The following is a 17,710-nucleotide window of genomic DNA, read 5'->3' as shown; positions in this document are numbered from 1 at the left end:
GAATAAAACAAATAAAAACTAAGGGTGTGTGAAGAACTATGAATTGCATTCAATGAGCGGAATTTATTGTCAATCTTTATTCACATATGCTAAACATGAATAAATTAAAGACCCAAATGAAAATAAAAATAGATTGAAAAATTATTTACGTCACTATTTTTATGTCTGCCGAATCATTCGGCTCGTAATGGTGAAAGTAAACAATAAATTGCATCAATCTGGCAGTTAACAGAATCTGGCAGTGGTAGATTCATTGTTTTTACAACTCAACATTTTTTATTCAATCTCCATAGTAAACAACAGTCCCTTCTTAACTCCAGTACAATTGTTAGGCAATAATTCTGTCTATTTACATTCGATTGCGTTCCCTCTGTAATCTTTGGCTGTATGCTCTCGAGACGACGTTAAATGCATCCATATATCGGTCCATACACATGGCAACACATTTCTGAAATTAATAAATCCTCGAAAATGTCCATTTCAATTATCTTAATTCATGATCTCCATAAAAACAAACGAGAAAAGTAACGTCATCGTTTAAACATTTAAATCGCCTCCATAACTGTTAACATTTGAGGTTAAAGTAATCACCCACCTGTTCTGAGCTATCCAGGGATGTTCCGGGTTTGGTGACACACTTTTTGAAGCACTTTTCGGTGATTTTCTACGATCATGAGCCAAGAATTCTAGGTTAATCCTCTTCGAAAAAAAAATTATGCAACAATCGTCCTTACCGTGAGTAACTCCTGAGCATTGGCGACAGCAATTTGCTGTTTGACTTCTTGCATAAACTCTTCTCTGTCAGCACCGGACAATGCACCAGCTTGAATCGAATCCATTACTTTCTTTATTTGTTTTCTAGGGTGGTGTGTCAATTGATTGAATTTTTATTTCATCGAGTTCTCAAAAATTCACCGAAAAACACAATAGAAGAGCACGCTGCCCTGCCACGCCGGTGTGCAGTGCACTCCTCTCCTGACTGGACCGACTGGAGAGGGATATCCCCCGCTGATTGGCCGCGCCATTGTCGGGCTAACTCGAGGGATTTTCAAATGTCAGTAAAATTTCTTTTCTGATATAAATGACGAATTAACGGTGAGGTTTTTGACCTCTAATCATAAGTTCAGAAATTATTTAAAAAATTGTGGGAATAATGAAGCTAACCAACATTTACCTGTCCTTTTTGGTGAACCGAATGAATTTGTGAAAAATTGAATATAAAATAGTTTTGCATAAACTGTTACATTAGTATGTAAATAGGCATTGTAGATAGCCGGTGATTGCTTTTAGCATAATGACCTAATTCTATCGCTTGTACTTAGGTTTGTGCAGCTTTATACTGAGCAAAGTGTTTGGTTAATTTCTCATTGATTTTTGAGGAAATAATTCAGAAAATCCAGCGTAAGTTTGGCAGTGACACATGCCACTAATGGCACATTAGTGATACAAATAATCATGAAAATAACCCCTGAATTATTCTATTAAGTTGAATTTCCGTGAACCCATGAGGGCTTTTACGATAAAATTGAAAAAATTCCGAGCATTAGACAAAATGAATGATTTCTCATGAAAAGATTTTATTATTTCTACTTCCTTCAACATCCACACTATCCATAAAGCAGACGCATCAATCAGCTCGTCAAAAAAATAATATGTTAAATCAACTTCAATCGCTATTTCTTAAAATAAAGAAAAGTCTTAGTTCTCCGATAACATTAACATATTTCAATACTTGGAAAATTCTATGTAACAAATGTATCACGTGAGATTGCAATTATCAGGACAGTCATAAACTCCAATGATCATTCAGTGTTATCTCTGGTACTTGAATCCCTTGACGATTTCTCTGGACTGATACCACAGGTAGGGTGCAACAATCTCCTGTTTATCGTCAGATATATCTTGTGGCCGGTCTTTGGGATTGTCAAAGTAAGGCTTGACGAGGCTAGAGCACTGACAGTCCGCAATGATCTCCTTGTGATGAAGTTTAATGCTAAAACTTAAGGTCTGGGAGTTGGGGGCGTACTGGGGCTTGGGGAGGAAAAAATCGGATTTTGAATTCGAGTCACTCTTCTGAAGGAGCACGAAAGTGTTCGTGGGACCCAGGGGGACTGTCATGGCTTCCTGAAACTCTTGACAATCGATTACAGTCCTGGAAAAAAATATGGAATTTAATCAGACCCAATGACCTTTGTTTATGCATAAAAATATGGTTTTTAAATATCAGAAAGATATATAGTCCATAACAATTATTATTTAATGGTTTTTCTATTTATGAATATAAATAATAAATCTTCCTCATTCATGAGCATAAGCTGTGGCCATTTTTTACAACAAAATTTCTCTTTAGATACTCTAAAAACAATTTTTGATCAAATTTACTCATTTATTTGTCTAGTCATTTACTTAATTCAATGAGTTAATGAATGAATAAAATAATTAATTAATCCTCTGTAAAATACCTCATTAAAGTTAACAGGGGTTTCCTATACGAGTGCTGATACTCCATGTGCCTTTGACTACTCAAGATATTCCCTGGGATTTGCACCCTAACCAAAAACTTGGGAGATATTGTTGTCGCCCCAATGATAATTACGACCTCTTTCACATCGCAGCCTGCAAGATGCAGCTGCTCAGTCAACTCTCCTGAGATATTCTCCAGGGCACTGAAGAGGTTCCTCGTAAAGCCATAATTTCTGTCATTTGGTTTGAATCTCGTCTGGAGTTGCACCAGTGAGTCACAGGAGAATGGAATTTGTTGTTTCTGGTACAGAATGTATTTCATCAACTCGGTGATGATTTTCGCACACGAATCACTGGTCAATCGTTCCTCGAGCTCCACGTGAATCGGAACTTCCTTGCTCTTTGCTCTCCCAAACATTTTCACTGGATTTATCCACTTATCCTTTTGAATAAAGAAAAATTGTTCAATTTTCCTCCAGCAAAAACTCTTGTTTCCATTGGACTTTATGGGGTAATTGGAGAAGCATCACAGGTTAGTAGTGGCTTTTCAGGAGAATGCAAGGGTTATTTCATTCCTTAATTGTTATTAACTATTTTATTATTGGAGTTGAACCTATACTCACGTTTCCCAGGGAATTCCCCCAAAAAAATCATGGGCTTAACTGATAATTCATGACCAATCGCTCCTCCGATGAGTATTTATTGAGGATTACAATTTTGCTGAATATTGGTCAATTTACTGAAAATTTTGAAGTAATTAAAAAGTGATTGTGCCAGCAGGTATAACTTTTCGGGGTAATAAAAGAATTGAGAATTGTTTTCGGTTGGTGGAGCCACTTGTCCACGCCAACCCCCTCCCCCTCACGCTACAAACAATACTGTGAAACGGGCTAGTTATCACTGGTCGTTCATCGTTCAGTCTCGTGGGTTCAGTCATAGTCAGTTAATTCAAAATGGCAGAGGGAAAATCACGTCGCGTCGCGCAAAGTGACGATTTATCCAACGTTGAGTTTGAAACCAGTGAAGATGTTGAAGTTATTCCGACTTTTGATAATATGGGACTCAGGGATGAGCTTCTTCGAGGAATCTATGCTTACGGTAAGGTTTTTTGTGGAGCTTAGAAGGGTTTTGGAGATTCTAACCTCAAAGTCAACATCTTGGACGACTTTCAAGTGATTAGAGAAGTTTAATGATACATTTTATGTTATTGGGGATGCAAATGGGGAACCCAGATGTCAGTATTCTGTGAATATAGGAAGATAGGATATTAATTGATTACTTTTTTAATTTTCTGTTGATTTTTCTTGTTTCACATTGGGGGTCGTTTTTCAAGTTGAAGACTAGATTTCTTAACCTTGTATTATTGTTTTTATTACTGAATAATTCAATTATTGATGATATCTTTTCAACATTCTCAGGTTTTGAAAAGCCTTCGGCCATTCAACAACGTTCTATCAAGCCCATAATGAAAGGAAGGGACGTGATCGCCCAGGCACAGTCAGGAACAGGAAAAACTGCAACTTTCTCCATTTCCATTCTCCAATCTTTGGATACACAAGTCCGAGAGACTCAGGTTCTCGTGCTGTCGCCGACGAGAGAATTGGCAGTGCAAATTCAGAAGGTCATTCTTGCTCTTGGAGACTTCATGAACGTACAGTGTCATGCTTGCATTGGGGGGACTAATTTGGGAGAGGATATCAGGAAACTCGACTATGGGCAACATGTCGTCTCTGGGACACCTGGGAGAGTATTCGGTAGGTGTCGAACTCTTTCCCAAAATTATTCAAATAATAACGAAAAATAATTATTAAAATATTTGAACGAAAGTTTATTCCGTAAGAAAAGGATAAAATGAGAAGCGACTGCTGGCTGTGGACCAGTTTTTAATGAATATCTTGGAATCTGAAGAAGATAGAAAAATGTTTATTATCGCCTTTTTTTGTGGAACGAAATGAGTATTACAAGAGAGGTAATAACAAAAATTCTGCCATCTCCCTTAGATTCGAAGATATTGTTCAAAAACTGATTGCTGGTTGCACTTTTTAATTTATTGACTTTTTCATTCACATTTTTTGTTACTATAATTATCTTCGGAATTATTGGCTTTGGAGAAGAGTCTTGAAAAAAATTTCTCCTTTACGTCGCCTAATTGATTCTTTTTTTTTGCAGATATGATCAAGAGGCGAGTTCTCCGTACAAGAGCAATTAAAATGCTTGTTCTCGACGAGTCAGACGAGATGTTGAACAAGGGATTCAAGGAACAGATCTACGATGTTTATCGTTATCTACCACCAGCGACCCAAGTGGTCCTGGTATCTGCCACACTTCCCCACGAAATTCTTGAGATGACAAGCAAATTCATGACTGATCCCATTAGAATTCTCGTCAAGCGCGATGAGTTGACACTGGAGGGTATCAAACAGTTCTTCGTGGCTGTTGAACGAGAGGAGTGGAAATTCGATACGCTCTGTGATCTCTACGATACACTAACGATCACACAAGCAGTTATATTCTGCAACACAAAACGCAAGGTCGATTGGCTAACGGAGAAGATGAGGGAAGCCAATTTCACCGTTTGCTCGATGCATGGTGATATGCCACAGAAAGAGAGAGACAATATTATGAAGGAGTTCAGATCGGGACAAAGGTAAACATTGAAGAGTTTTATTCACTTGCTGATTGTTTTAGTTATTGTTTTTTCATTTAATTTTTATTTTTTATTCATTTTATTTTTCTTGATTTATTCATGTTATTCTTTTGTTAGTAAATAATTGGTCCCGACAGAGAGGAGACGGATTTTCCTACATTATCAGCTAGTCGATAAAAGAGAAAATGAACAGAATTCAATAACATCTCATAAATTTATTATTAAACTGCTGGACCTTTTGAAAAAATGTCAAATTTTCCTATTTTGAAACATTGTACTCGATAAACGAGAAATTTCCGGTCGTTTTCGATTTTTAGTTATAAAGTAATCACTAAATGTAGCATTTCATGAATCGAAAATTCGTGATGTAAGTTTACATGAGCATATTTATCGGTTCGAAGATTCTAGTTATGGATATCATTAATTAAAGCATCTAAGAAAAAAAAATATAATTCCGGTACCGGGAATCGAACCCGGGTCTCCTGGGTGAAAGCCAGACATCATAAGCCACTAGACCATACCGGATTATATAGCTGCGGTTCGTTTAAAACCGTTTAAGAAGTGGGCGGTAACTTCAGGAAAAAAACTTGTCCAGAAAAACCAAAAATATCCAACGAATGCGCGATTGTTTATGCGATTTAGTATTTGGAAATGATTAAAAATTATGAATGTAATGAGTCACTTTATCGCAATTAAAATTTTCTATTACTATAAATATCTTTTATGATTTGGAAAATGTCCAATAAAATTTTATTATTCAAACAAAATTTCAGGTGTGATCAGGAGATATTTTTTAAAATTAATAAATATAAATATTGTTTTTCTAAAAATCAATCTTTTTTTCTCATTTCAGTCGAGTTTTGATTACAACAGACGTATGGGCGCGCGGTATAGACGTCCAACAGGTCTCCTTGGTGATAAACTACGATCTCCCCAACAACAGAGAGTTGTACATCCACAGAATAGGAAGATCAGGTCGTTTCGGGCGCAAAGGTGTTTCTATAAACTTCGTTAAGACAGACGACATCAGAATTCTCCGGGACATCGAACAGTATTACTCGACACAGATCGACGAGATGCCCATGAATGTCGCTGATTTGATTTAAGTAAAATAAATAATCCAAGTACTTGAAGTTAGAAAGAGAATGTATTTATCAGCCGATTGATTTTCCTTTGATTTTTCTATGGAAACCATTGATAAACTATCGTTTCAAATATTTATGACGTTAGCTTGCTATTCTAGAATAATTACTTACAGCTCGAAGCGCTCGTCATTCGATCGATCAGAATAATCCTTGATTATATTTTCACAAGCATTTTGTTCACTTCGAAATAACTTCAGGATGAAGTTTAGCGCATCCTTATTCCAGAGATATTTATGAAATAACTCTTGTACCACTTGTGAATACTAAATACATTGACTTTAATAAACAGTACCTTTGTGTTTATGTCAATTATCCTTTCTATGATTATGTGCAATTAGAAAAATAGTCTCGTTCAGACCTTTCAGTGTAGACAGTTCAGAAAGAGACAGATTCAACTTTTGTCAACTTAGTTGGTGGATTGTGCAGATATTGCTTCCAATCATTTGAATTATCCGGCCCCAATACCGGTTAGGCTCCTAATCCTTATTAGGGTCGGATAATATTTATTGTATAGTTTAATGAATGAGATTTGTGCGAAAAATTTTTCGTACTGACTGAATTTGTATAACCTTTTCTCTTATGGTATCCAAATTGTTTAGGGTATTTTTTTAAAGGTTTGTATTACAGAAACGAATTTATTTAGACTCAATTATCGAGCAGTAAATGACATGCAGCCAATTTGTGAATTTAAAAAGGAGTTTGCGCAGGCCGATAGCCCCACTGCTCGGTCAGTATCACAGCCACCGATGGTGGCATAAAAATCAATAGTCCACCTCCAAAATAGTTCGACACAATGTTTTCGCTCGAATTAAATCATCAATATTCGACAATCAAGGACAACAAAAATCATCAACTGTCAGGTTTGGGGGATAGAAGGAAGTCGTTACATGCGTAAAGACTTGTCCACTGAGTGCTGATACGACGTGAACTATTCTGATTGAGAATAATCAGGGGTGAGAGGTTACACCAGCGAGTGTTTTTTTGATGACAAAGAGGAATAGCATGTGGTGTAGAGCGAAGGAATCTGAGGACTACGGGAGAGGGCGGACGATTTGGGGATGCGAAGGCGTGCAGAGTGGCGAAATCGAAAGGATATCATAAGAGATACGGGTTCTGGGGTTTTTCAAATTGTGAGGGAATGATGGAACAGGAGGAGGGCAGTATCAGAAGGGCTATTCCCGGAAGACGTCATGCAAATTCCGGGAAACGCGAGACGCATGCATCTCCACGTGAGTTGACTCTCACATTTTTGGAAATTTCAATCTTGTTTATATGATTTTTAAAAATTCAAAATCAGTGAATGATCTCATGTTTTGAAAGATTTATTTATGAGTCTTAAAATGAGAGTTGAAATTCTGAATCAATGTGAAAAAAAAAACATTATTAATGCAATGATTAATGGAGATGAGTCACTGATAATTATTGCCCAATTTTGATAAACATGTCGGAATCTGCAGGGAATAGCAAAATTTTTATTATGTATTTTTTTTAGAGCTAATTGGGTCCTACAATAAATATGATTATAAAAATTCCGATAATTTCTTTAGATTCGAAGGTATTTGCTTGACGACTCAACTGAGAACTGAATCCAACTCATCTCGGTTTATTAATTTATTGCCATTATCGTAATAATATCGAATTACTAAAATATCAAGTTTACACCTGTCTAAGACATTTTCTGCATTAATAGAACTTAATCGCTGTATTTTCCAGATATTCAATCGTCAAAAGTAGACTCTGTATCTCAGAATACCCGTCAAAGTGTCCGAATAGCGGTGTATTTGATGTCAGGTGTATTTCTAACGATGGAAATCGAGAGAAATGCAACAGCCCAACAAATTCAGTCAATCGTACAGACAGAGCCGGAAATCGGTATGTCAAGATTGCCACAGATAACTGGTGAAACAGTATTTGCAATTTGGATGTGTTCATCTCAACTGGAGTTACAGTTGAGGCCAAATCATAGACCGATAGATCTTGCTTCAAAGTGGAGTAAATTGGTTAATAAGTACGGTACAAGGGAACAGAGTGACGAGGAGCCGTTACTCTACTTCAGGAGAAATGTTTTTTTGTCGAGAAGAGACGAGGAGATGATCAAGGATCCCAAAATGCTTGAGCTGTTGTATGCTGAAGCAAGGCATAATGTTTTAGAAGGTGATAATCGATTCCCCCTCAAATTTCCTTAATGTACCTCAATTATAAAATGAATATTCAGAATTTATCGATACATCTAGTCAGCATAAGACTTTAACGAAAATTATTTATTTGTGAACGTTGCAGGAAGGTACCCGTGCGAGGGTCAAGCGAGGTACGCAAGTCTTGGTGCTCTCCAAGCGAGAATAGAACTGGGTCCCTACAATCCTCAAACTCACACTTTAGCTTACTTCCGAAAGCATCGTGCCAGGTTTCTTCCGCATCACTACACATCGCCGGGTTTTCTATTTGGATTAGGGTTTGGTCTGGGTTTGGTTGGTGGTAAGGGTGCACCAGAGGCGAGATTACTTGAGCAGTACAAACGAATACCCAATCATTCGGGTACAACACCAAACTCGCGGAAACTAGTGAGAAAGTATCTAGAGTTTTGTTGGGGATTACCCTGTTATGGCTCGGCGTTCTTCCAGGGACAGATTGAACGTCCTGTTCGGGGATTGGCTTCCTGGATCACTAACAGGGACATGTCGGTATTGATTGCCATCAATACAACTGGAGTGTACGTCGTTGATGACGCGCAATGTGTGAGTCATGCAAAATAGGCAATTTTTTTATGAGTGTCAAATACTTTTTGAGTTATGTCATTCCACCGGCCCAAAAAATCCATCTTTCAGGGGAGTTCGATGATTTTTTTCCCATCACAATTTTTCCTATCCCAAAACTCGAATTGAATCGGAAATATTTGAGTTCTGTTATACTTATTCCTCACTGGGTGGTATTTATGACGTCATCTATGTGATACGTCGCCTGTGTTACAGAGTCTCTTACTGGGGCTAAAGTATCCAAATTTAAGTTGGGAGATGGCAAAGCCCTCGGACGAAAACAATCCCGACTGTTTACCATGTCTATTCCTCCAATTTCCAGTTCGTGAGAATGGAACGAGAGTTTACAAAATTCTACAAGTGTTCTCCAAGCAAGTGAGTCTACGAAATTCCTAGATCATTTCTCAGATATCATTATCAATCCGTGCAAATACCGCTTGACAATTTACAATTTCTCATTACTTACTTTTTTCCAGGCAATAATGATGGACACTTTGATATCCGGTTTCGCCGAGGAGAGTCGATTGAACGGAGAAACTGTTGACGCTGCCAATCAGAATCGTACCGAAGGCTCTGTGATAATGAATGCTGGTAGTTTTACCAACAAACTTAGTAAATTCACTCTGGCAACTTTTGACGATCAAGGTAATTTCATAAGAATTCCACATATCCATATTCACACACGCGTTATGTGATTAACATTTGGATTGACTTTAAATATTCTCAACTCCTGTGGTTGCTGCACATAAAAAAATGTATTTATCCTCTTTTCAGGTCGCTGCATCGGACAAATGGGCTCTTGGTCTTTTCAATGATATTACACCCTATTTTCCTGTGCACACGTGTTGATGACCAAAGTTAGAGATAGTATTAATCGTGATATTGACAAAAGACTTTTCGCGAGAATGTATTTTCATCGAGATAAAAAGAAATAAGGAACAAATCAGACTGTTGTCTAATTAAATTACTATTTGAAAAAACTGGATTACTCATTTTTAAATCAATCCTTGAATTCTGACAGTCGTTCATCTTCACTGAGAATCCTCACCATAGTTCGATAACGCTCCGAGGATAATTCAACATGACGTTTACGACGAATGTCAAGAGTGTGCATTGTCATGCTGACTTCATTGGCCTCCTCATTCAGCCTCTCCTTCTCTTCTTTGAGGAGACCCTCGTCCTGCAAACGACCATAATTACAGTTATACATTAAACTATTGATACATCATCATTATCAATAATGCTGAAGAATCATTTGATGAAAATTATCCTAGAATAATACGATTCTTGACTCACTTCAGCCAGTCTTTGCTGGAGCCCTTGTAAGATCCTCTGGCAATCCTCAAATCGCCTCAAGATATCATTGGCTCGGTTCGTTAACGTTAGCTTGAGATCATCCAGGCATTCCTGACGCACTTCAAATGCCTGCTGTTTAGTCAGACTTTTGGGATTACCGAGTCTTGCCAGGAAAGGACGCAAGTAATCTACATTCGCATCGATCTCTCTTTGACTCTGCGCACGAAGCAACTCTTCCTGAAAATGTATTCACCTTAAGATTCATTACCCTATGGATTACTCTAGGACATCTATTACAGAGGATGGTTCTTCCAAATAGTGAAGGGAGAAAATGAGGAAAGTTGCTTTACCGTCAAGTCAACGCATCCCATTTTTCTCTTCCGCTAATGATATCATCATTCTGAAATCAATACCTTAGCAAACATTCCCGCCTTGGCGTCTTCGTTCCTGTTTCTATCGAACATTGAAACCACCAGTTTAGGCATGAAGTACTCCCTCTTCCTGGTCTTTAAGAACACCGATATCTCCTTCTCAGCGTCTCTGACATGGTTAATCGCTATGACCTCATCTCTCAGCAGCGTCTGGAGGAGATAAAACAGCTCCAACGATTTTGGTGGTACTGCTGAAGAATCAGGATCATACCCACTTGTCATCCTCTCATCAAATACCAGACGTTCGCCCCTCTCAGCGACCGGTGGTTTGACGAAAGTCCTCATAGCTCGGGTTACCTCATCTTCACGGTAATGATACTTCAGCCTGATCTCGTTATCATCAATGCAGAATTCCCTGATCGCAACGTCTCTGTTCGCCTCGACTGTTTCGTTTCTTCCAAACATTTCTGTTATCTTCGAGATGTTCCTGTCATGACTGTGCTGAGGAATCGGTTCATTGTCCGGGGAGAACTGAACGTTCCTGTAGTACAAGAAATCTTTCCTGTTTACGTAATGCTGAGTTAGACGAATCTGACTGGTTTCCATTCTTGCGAGTCCATCGATTCGAATGACGTCGAAAAACTCCAAAGACCTCTCGTCGTCCACTGAATTCGTTCCCATGGACGAGTACGTGTGATGCTTGCAAGCATCCGGACGTCCCCGCTCGTAGGAGTCACTCACACGCCCGGAGATCAGATCCTTGGTAGATTTTATGAGCTTGTCCCCGCGATTTTCGTACTTCTCGAAAATTCTGATGGGTGATTGATAATCGTAATCATCGAACTCCGTAATTTTGGAGGTGAGACCGTCCATTTGGACGTAAGGAGCGAACAACTCTGCTTTGGTCTTCTTGAAGAAGATGACCTTTCGGCCGTTGGGGTAGCATCGCTCAAAATCAAGACTTGAAATTTGTATCTCGTTGACGTAGGAGACGGGCATGTCGAGGTGTTTATTCTGCAGGGGATCGTAGTCCTCTTCTTTCTCGCTGGAGATGATGAATCGTGCGGGCTCGCCCGGGAGGAGGTGCTCCCAGTAGCGAGGGTTGTCCAGGTCCCAGCTCAGGGCTCCACAGGAATCGGTGCACACCTGCATATTAGCCCAATAATTCCTGTCATTCCAGACACTTTCGATGCCGTGATAGAGAAGTCGAGTGTCAGGATCGTCCAGGTGGTAGAAATTCCCTGACGTTGCTTCGATGAAGAGAGGGGATTTGATCTCCTCATAACGAGTTGTCTCAGATGGATCATTTGGGAGGATTAGGACCCAGCTGTGGACCCTGTGGCCCCAGAATCTGTCAGGTGGGGGTCGCTCTTGCTCGAGGATAAGTCTTTGACGCTCATTCTCCTGCAGATCGGCTGCCTCTTGTAATCGCTTCCGCTCCAGCTCTTCCATCTCCATTAATAATTTGCTCCGGAAATCCGGGGGTGATTTCATTTGGTACCGATGGGAGCTTTTGGTTTTAGCTTGGGAGGGAGTCGGGTCGGTGGTGGGTAAATATGGACAGGAGCGCATCGACATGTCGCAGAGAGTTTGCTCTCTCGAAGCGTAACCACTGACGACGTAGGCGTTGTACCCCTGACCGAGGAGGAGAGACACCAGGAGCGTGGAGTACTCGAAACTGTTGGCGGTCTGGGTGGTCAGCAGCCATGTTGGAGAACAGAGGCGTTCGGGCTGGAAATAATTCACGAGACAAAATTTATAACTTCCGGAGGTAGGGAATATCGCGTACCCCACCTCACCGATTTATGTGATCGTTGTGTTTCTCATTAGATTATATCTAGTTGTCTTATTTCGTTCATTCTACGTAATAGTTTATGTAAATTTAATATCAATCTCTTGATGATGGGGCCGGGATCATCATCGGGAACATTTCAATGATTTTAAGAATGAGGAAACTCTCTCGTTAATAACCTTCTTGATAATAACTTTCACCGCTAATGATGCCTATTTCCGTGATTATCAAGGAAGATAACTCACCCCCAGTTACCGCGGCCTAGAGAGAAGGCTGCACCGGGTGAGGGTCATACAACCGAAGAAGTCGAATATCCGACAAGTTCGACTTACCAACCAGGTTTTTACCGACAGCGATTCGTTAGGCGTGTAATTGTTGAACCTGAAAGTTGGCCTACAGTTCAAGTACTCAGTTATTCATGCAGGTCATGCAGAGTTCAGGAAAGAATCGAAAAACAAATTCTTCTAACTCCCATCCCAGAGTACCGATATTGGATTTGTTCCCGGGGAAAATGACCTTTCACCAAAACCAAATTGTTCCACTGACTACGTAGAAGCCTTCAGGTGTAAGAATTACCATCCTAATGAACACCACCGGTAATACTCTTGTCGATAACTTGAACCTGTCGCAAGCTTGAGCCCATCGGTTTTATGACACCCTCACACCCCCGACCGAGGCACCTCGAGGATCTACCTTACCACCCGTCAATCACCAAATTCCAAAGCAATAATTTTCTTCTGACAGAATAATAACACCCATAACCGGTTAATAGAAAGAGACAGAATACCCGGTAGTAAATAACCCCCTGTAAAACTAGCAATCGTGGAAATACACGAGCAGAAACCACGTGCTTCCCCGACACTACCGATAATCTTGACCTACGTATACCCCCGATGACGGGTTTTCACCGATGCCCCCTTTAATTCACAATTAAATGAAAAAATCCCGGAGAATCTTCAGGGTTTTTTTGCACTCGCCCTTTCCATTCTCCTCAAGCTCCCGAGAAGAATGAAAGCCCCGCAATTTTCCACAACGCTGTCCAGTCGAGTGCCACCCTCGCTCCGCAAGCCCTAAAGAATCTTGCAACGAGACGCAGTTCTTTTTTTTTCCCAGCGAAAACACGTTGGAGACCGTGATAGTGTAGGGTGGGAAACGACGGGCGGCCGTAGGTGGCGCGAGAGGGTGGCAGCGGGGGGTTTGGGGGGTCTGGAAGTTATAGGGGAGATGGCCGAGGATCCGTAGATGGCCAGTGGGTGGTAGTTCACTTCTCTCCGACCCACCAGTCCCCTTGACGGCCCTATTCCCATCGTCTCCTATCTTTCACACAAACACACACCCCTAGGCACGACACGGTTTCTCTCATGCTCGTTCCTCCGTCTTCCTCGCACCAACCGGCTGTCCTGTCCCTCTCTCGTTTCCCGGTCGTTCTGCTAAGCTAGCCCTCCTCCTCCCCTATATCACACTCGGCCTCTCTCTCTCACTCGCGTCACCCTCATTCCGTGCGACCCCTTCGACCGTCAACCACGTGGGACACACAAAGCGAGGGTGTGAGGGAAGCAGACAACGCGGAGATACTGCCGCCGCGGCAGCTGCGTTCAGTGGTTCTCAGTTTCACCTTTGGAATATTCACCGATTTCTAGTGCACGTCATAGAGACCTTTTTTTTCGTCCGTTTCTCCCCCTCTCTCTCATCAACCTTCACCCCCACGCGCTTTCTCCGCTCATCCGTTTCGGGAGACCGACGCAAATGGAGGGAATATCGCGTGGTTATTGTGTCTCCGTTGCATACACGTGCGTCAGATACAGTGGCTTTAAATTTACACAATTTTTTTTTTCTCGCGAACGTTTTGTTTTGCGATGGATTGAAAATTGAGACATTTCATTTTGTTTTTATTTCGCGCGTTTCATTTTTAATCGCGATAAGCGCCAATCGAGCGTGAAGGACAAACGTGTCAGCCGTTGTTTTTTTTACTCATTCTTTCGCTCACTTTTGTTTACAGAATTTATTTTTTTTTATTCCACGGAATTTCTCGGTGCGATAGCCAGTGGAACTGATGGGCATATTGTATCTGTGTATAAACGGATATACGAAACATCTCCGAATATGCGAACCGCTATTCTCCTCGGTATAGCTACGACGGTATTACCGGGATACTGGCTAGGTGTATCTAGGCCCTATGTACTCAGTTGCAGGGGGTAAGGCTACATAGGTGTTTCTCGCGAGAGTTGTATATAAGCCCCCTCGGACCGTCGTGTACATAAGCGTTCGCGTCGCGATCACTAATACACTATATATTTTATCTGTGTGTATGTGGTAACGGTGTACTGGGCGTTCACGGTGGTACATGGTCAAATCCGCCGCGTCGCGACGCTCTTGATACACTTGGTGATGGTGAGGGGAACATCGAATTTTGGAAATATCGGGACCTCATTCGCTTTGGTGAAAAAATGGATCGAAACGGGGTCGTTTTATGTTTCCCTCATATATTGAACAATAGTCCGATCGAACTTTCGAATCTCCAATTTCGCATTTTTGCCCAGTTTTCGCTAGCGATTCTATGAACAGAAGGAAAGTATTCTCCGGCAATTTGACATTCAAAAACTCACTGTTTCATCGGGTTATACGCAAAAGTAGTTTTTGCGGACTTGTTAGGGAATAAACTATTTTGATTGACTATTTTTTTTTTTCTAAAGTCTTTACTTCGATTTATAAAATTTCATTTACGTGTTTAGTTGTATGTCTTTTATTGTCTTTTATTGTCAAACTTTTAAAACTTTTTCACCTTAAATTTAACCGCATTTTTTCGGGAGCAATGTCTCCGGTCAATGAAACAATAGTTTTGTTCCAGTTAACATTTCCCTGACATTGAAATTCTGGTGATGACATTGATAAATGCGGAAAAGATATGATCAATATCGGTTGTTTATTTGAATAGAGAGACGGTAGGGTATTAAATTGAACGCAGATACAACTCAGTTAACAGCTTTATTCGAATCGAATGAAGGCGTTCATGCAAATGAGTCGTAATGAGGGTTTCAGTTACTGGGAATCTGCTCATTCACTGGGGATGAATAAACTCGAGTGTTTGTTTTAGGTGGAGATGTCGTAAAATGGTCAAGCTGATTTATCGGCATTTGAATAATTATGAAGTTCTCTGGGTAATTAGTGGCTCTGAGGCGGATTATTTAAGAGAAATTTCCCGTATTTCTGAGAGGCAACGCGTAATTATAATGGCGATTTGGATGAGCAGGTAGATTTACGGATATTCGGGATCCTGCCAGCCAAAGTTCACGATTTTAAAACTTTCCTGACAAGTTATCATTCGGATTGACGCGAAAAATGTGCGATTCTTGCGATTTATCATTCATTCGTTTCTTCTAGTTTTCAGATTCTCAAAAATTTAGAAAAAAACGTAGAAAAATTTTCGCACCATCTGGATATTTCGTGAATCATTGAATAATGACAGAGTACAAAAACATTATATTTTTGTACCTAAACCCCACCGTAAATTTGGTATGAAGATGAAAAAAAAGGAAATTTTAACGGAAAGAGTGAAGAGCATTCTTAATACCCCCCAGCGAATGGATCATGGAATGGCAAATGGGACATTGGAATTAGGGATGGGAGACGTGACAATCCAATAGAATGGATAAGTTCAACATTAACAGATTAATTTTGAAGACCTTTCCACACTTAATCGCTTCGGCAGACTTTCCAGGAAAACTGATCGTCGTGCGACAAAGAAAGTATTGTAATCCTGTAGTACGCATTGGGCCCACAGGCCCCACCACTCAACCCCAGTGAGACAGCAGTTTTACCCCAAGGAATCACGTGATTTTGTCTATTATATTGGCCAAGTGACGACACAAAATCGATTGTTGATCGCGTTTTCCCGCTTCTGAAGACCAGAAATTCCTCACCGATGCCTTCGATTCAGCATTTTTCAGCGTCAGAGGTCAATATTGGATAACGTGAAGGGATTAACCCTTCGGCCGATGTTAGTTCATGCCTGGCCTAAGGTCAACATCAGTCAGCTTCAAGTTTAATATGACAAGACCTAGATTTCACCCCTAAACCCAATCCTCCAAAATCCCTAATTTCGGACGTAGGTCAAATCCCCTATTCCAATCAATCAAAACGGTGGAATCATCAATATTAATGAACTGATCTGCCAATGTTCCTCATTAATTGTCAACTGCGTCGCTAACTTATCTCCATTTTTTACAGCCAAAAATAATAGACAAATAGAAATCCTCAAATTGCTCTAGACACTTGTTCAAAATTTGAACCTTTTACATTATATACAACCGTAAAAACAAATTCAAAAACCACCCGAGACGGTCTCCATTTCCCCTTAACGACAGTTGGTCGCTAGTTTACAACTATCCAGCTAATCACCCCAACAATTGCCAGATATCCATCGATAATCCCAAGTATCGTGTTAATCCCGAAATGCGTTCATAGAATGTCCCCCGCCTCCTTCGCCCCTCACTAATAATCACCTCCCCGCGGCCTCCGTCACCCCAATTACCATAAAATCCTCTCCGAAAATCCAAAAATCCTGCGTCACGAGAGCGGAAAAAAAAATCCCTCCGTCCTTCGACCCAACCTTCCTTCCCATACCCAAGTGCATCGCACATCACCAACTCGACACAGCGAACCTCCCCAACGAAGCTTCCCTCACAGCCAAAGCCACTAGAATCCGTAAGGGACGCGAGACGCCAGGGGACACTATTTGCAACGAGATGAGGGGGTTTGGAGGGAGCGGTACGGGGGACGAGAGGGTACCAAAGGGAGAGTGAGACCAGGCGTTACGGTTAGCTGTGAGGGCGGCGGGGGATAGAGAGAGCGAGAGGGGGTGGGTGGGGGGGGGTTGGGTTTGCGCTCTCGCTGATTACGTCGCGGAATAGCCGTAGCGAAGGACTGGGTATACGTTCTCCCTCTCACTCCCCACCAATCCGCAATGTCCTACCAAACCTGGGCAAGCCTCGTTTTCCTCTGAAAATCCCTCCCACCCTTCGTGAATGCCTGGAAGCCCTCCCGCGCCCTTTCCCAAGCGTCGCGACTAGCCCTAAGCTAGATCGTGTGGAGCGTAACGGCCAGGAATATATAGCACGTGAATATATAGGTGCACTGAAAACGGAGACAGAACCCAACTGGATTGCATGTATATAGCATATCGGGATATAGGGGATTCTCTCTCTTCCTCCCTCTCACCCTCACTTGTAATTCTCTGTTCCATA

General features: G+C 40.9%; 5 protein-coding genes and 1 non-coding gene across 10 annotated transcripts in view; 2 read left to right on the top strand and 4 right to left on the bottom strand.

Annotated features, from left to right (window-relative positions):
* Nucleotides 1–253: 253 nt before the first annotated feature.
* On the bottom strand, nt 254–981 carry LOC135163188 (uncharacterized protein). Its single transcript, XM_064122449.1, has 3 exons — nt 735–981; nt 596–664; nt 254–448 (listed from the first exon to the last, which is right to left on the bottom strand). Exons 1-3 carry the CDS (start codon nt 837–839, stop codon nt 350–352), a joined length of 273 nt encoding a protein of 90 aa, XP_063978519.1. The 5' UTR covers nt 840–981; the 3' UTR covers nt 254–349.
* Nucleotides 982–1,557: 576 nt separating this feature from the next.
* Nucleotides 1,558–3,262, bottom strand: LOC135163183 (MAD2L1-binding protein-like). 2 transcript variants are annotated; one of them, XM_064122443.1, is made up of 3 exons: nt 3,087–3,262; nt 2,463–3,006; nt 1,558–2,152 (listed from the first exon to the last, which is right to left on the bottom strand). In XM_064122443.1, exons 2-3 carry the CDS (start codon nt 2,879–2,881, stop codon nt 1,813–1,815), a joined length of 759 nt encoding a protein of 252 aa, XP_063978513.1. In that variant the 5' UTR covers nt 2,882–3,006; nt 3,087–3,262; the 3' UTR covers nt 1,558–1,812. The 2 variants fall into 2 exon arrangements, with proteins under 2 accessions (XP_063978513.1, XP_063978512.1); XM_064122442.1 differs by having other exon boundaries at nt 2,463–2,905.
* Nucleotides 3,263–3,358: 96 nt separating this feature from the next.
* Nucleotides 3,359–6,546, top strand: LOC135163167 (eukaryotic initiation factor 4A-III). Its single transcript, XM_064122418.1, has 4 exons — nt 3,359–3,561; nt 3,882–4,217; nt 4,633–5,110; nt 5,964–6,546. Exons 1-4 carry the CDS (start codon nt 3,417–3,419, stop codon nt 6,214–6,216), a joined length of 1,212 nt encoding a protein of 403 aa, XP_063978488.1. The 5' UTR covers nt 3,359–3,416; the 3' UTR covers nt 6,217–6,546.
* Nucleotides 5,563–5,635, bottom strand: Trnae-uuc (transfer RNA glutamic acid (anticodon UUC)). Its single transcript has one exon. It is a non-coding gene; the product is annotated as a tRNA-Glu (tRNA).
* Lobo (lost boys) overlaps nt 6,411–17,710 on the bottom strand; it is a 51,478-nt gene continuing 40,178 nt past the window's right edge. The window contains exons 4-8 of one of the 4 annotated variants that reach the window (XR_010299079.1): nt 10,718–12,406; nt 10,305–10,541; nt 9,998–10,188; nt 9,475–9,747; nt 6,411–9,400 (exon numbers count right to left, since the gene is read on the bottom strand). Coding sequence is in view for 2 of the 4 variants with exons in the window: in XM_064122384.1 (XP_063978454.1) it covers nt 10,009–10,188; nt 10,305–10,541; nt 10,718–12,406 (2,106 nt within the window). In the remaining 2 variants the exon portion in view is untranslated. Of the gene's footprint in view, nt 9,401–9,474; nt 9,841–9,997; nt 10,189–10,304; nt 10,542–10,717; nt 12,407–17,710 lie in introns of those variants that run through there. The other 3 variants (XR_010299078.1, XM_064122384.1, XM_064122385.1) reach the window with 3 other exon arrangements.
* Nucleotides 7,354–9,975, top strand: LOC135163162 (putative FERM domain-containing protein FRMD8P1). Its single transcript, XM_064122406.1, has 6 exons — nt 7,354–7,484; nt 7,969–8,409; nt 8,536–8,990; nt 9,225–9,383; nt 9,485–9,653; nt 9,783–9,975. The coding sequence occupies exons 1-6, from the start codon at nt 7,394–7,396 to the stop codon at nt 9,821–9,823; spliced, it is 1,356 nt and encodes a 451-aa protein (XP_063978476.1). The 5' UTR covers nt 7,354–7,393; the 3' UTR covers nt 9,824–9,975.

The sequence above is a fragment of the Diachasmimorpha longicaudata genome, chromosome 5, assembly GCF_034640455.1.
Source record: "Diachasmimorpha longicaudata isolate KC_UGA_2023 chromosome 5, iyDiaLong2, whole genome shotgun sequence".
NCBI lineage: Eukaryota > Metazoa > Arthropoda > Insecta > Hymenoptera > Braconidae > Diachasmimorpha > Diachasmimorpha longicaudata.
The sequence above is the reverse complement of the archived record's forward strand: the minus strand, read 5'-3'. Positions and strand labels throughout refer to the sequence as shown.

Bases quoted from the DNA above. Each gene is read 5' to 3' on its own strand.
- LOC135163188 (XM_064122449.1), bottom strand. From the start codon at position 839: ATGGATTCGATTCAAGCTGGTGCATTGTCCGGTGCTGACAGAGAAGAG. The intron at 665-734 runs GTAAGGACGATT...TCATGATCGTAG, and splicing joins ATGCTCAGGAGTTACTCACG to AAAATCACCGAAAAGTGCTT. The intron at 449-595 runs GTGGGTGATTAC...TATTAATTTCAG, and splicing joins CCCTGGATAGCTCAGAACAG to AAATGTGTTGCCATGTGTAT.
- LOC135163183 (XM_064122443.1), bottom strand. From the start codon at position 2,881: ATGTTTGGGAGAGCAAAGAGCAAGGAAGTTCCGATTCACGTGGAGCTC. The intron at 2,153-2,462 runs GTATTTTACAGA...ATTTTTTTCCAG, and splicing joins CCCCTGTTAACTTTAATGAG to GACTGTAATCGATTGTCAAG.
- LOC135163167 (XM_064122418.1), top strand. From the start codon at position 3,417: ATGGCAGAGGGAAAATCACGTCGCGTCGCGCAAAGTGACGATTTATCC. The intron at 3,562-3,881 runs GTAAGGTTTTTT...CAACATTCTCAG, and splicing joins TCGAGGAATCTATGCTTACG to GTTTTGAAAAGCCTTCGGCC. The intron at 4,218-4,632 runs GTAGGTGTCGAA...TTTTTTTTGCAG, and splicing joins GACACCTGGGAGAGTATTCG to ATATGATCAAGAGGCGAGTT.
- LOC135163162 (XM_064122406.1), top strand. From the start codon at position 7,394: ATGATGGAACAGGAGGAGGGCAGTATCAGAAGGGCTATTCCCGGAAGA. The intron at 8,991-9,224 runs GTGAGTCATGCA...CCTGTGTTACAG, and splicing joins TCGTTGATGACGCGCAATGT to AGTCTCTTACTGGGGCTAAA. The intron at 9,654-9,782 runs GTAATTTCATAA...TCCTCTTTTCAG, and splicing joins GGCAACTTTTGACGATCAAG to GTCGCTGCATCGGACAAATG.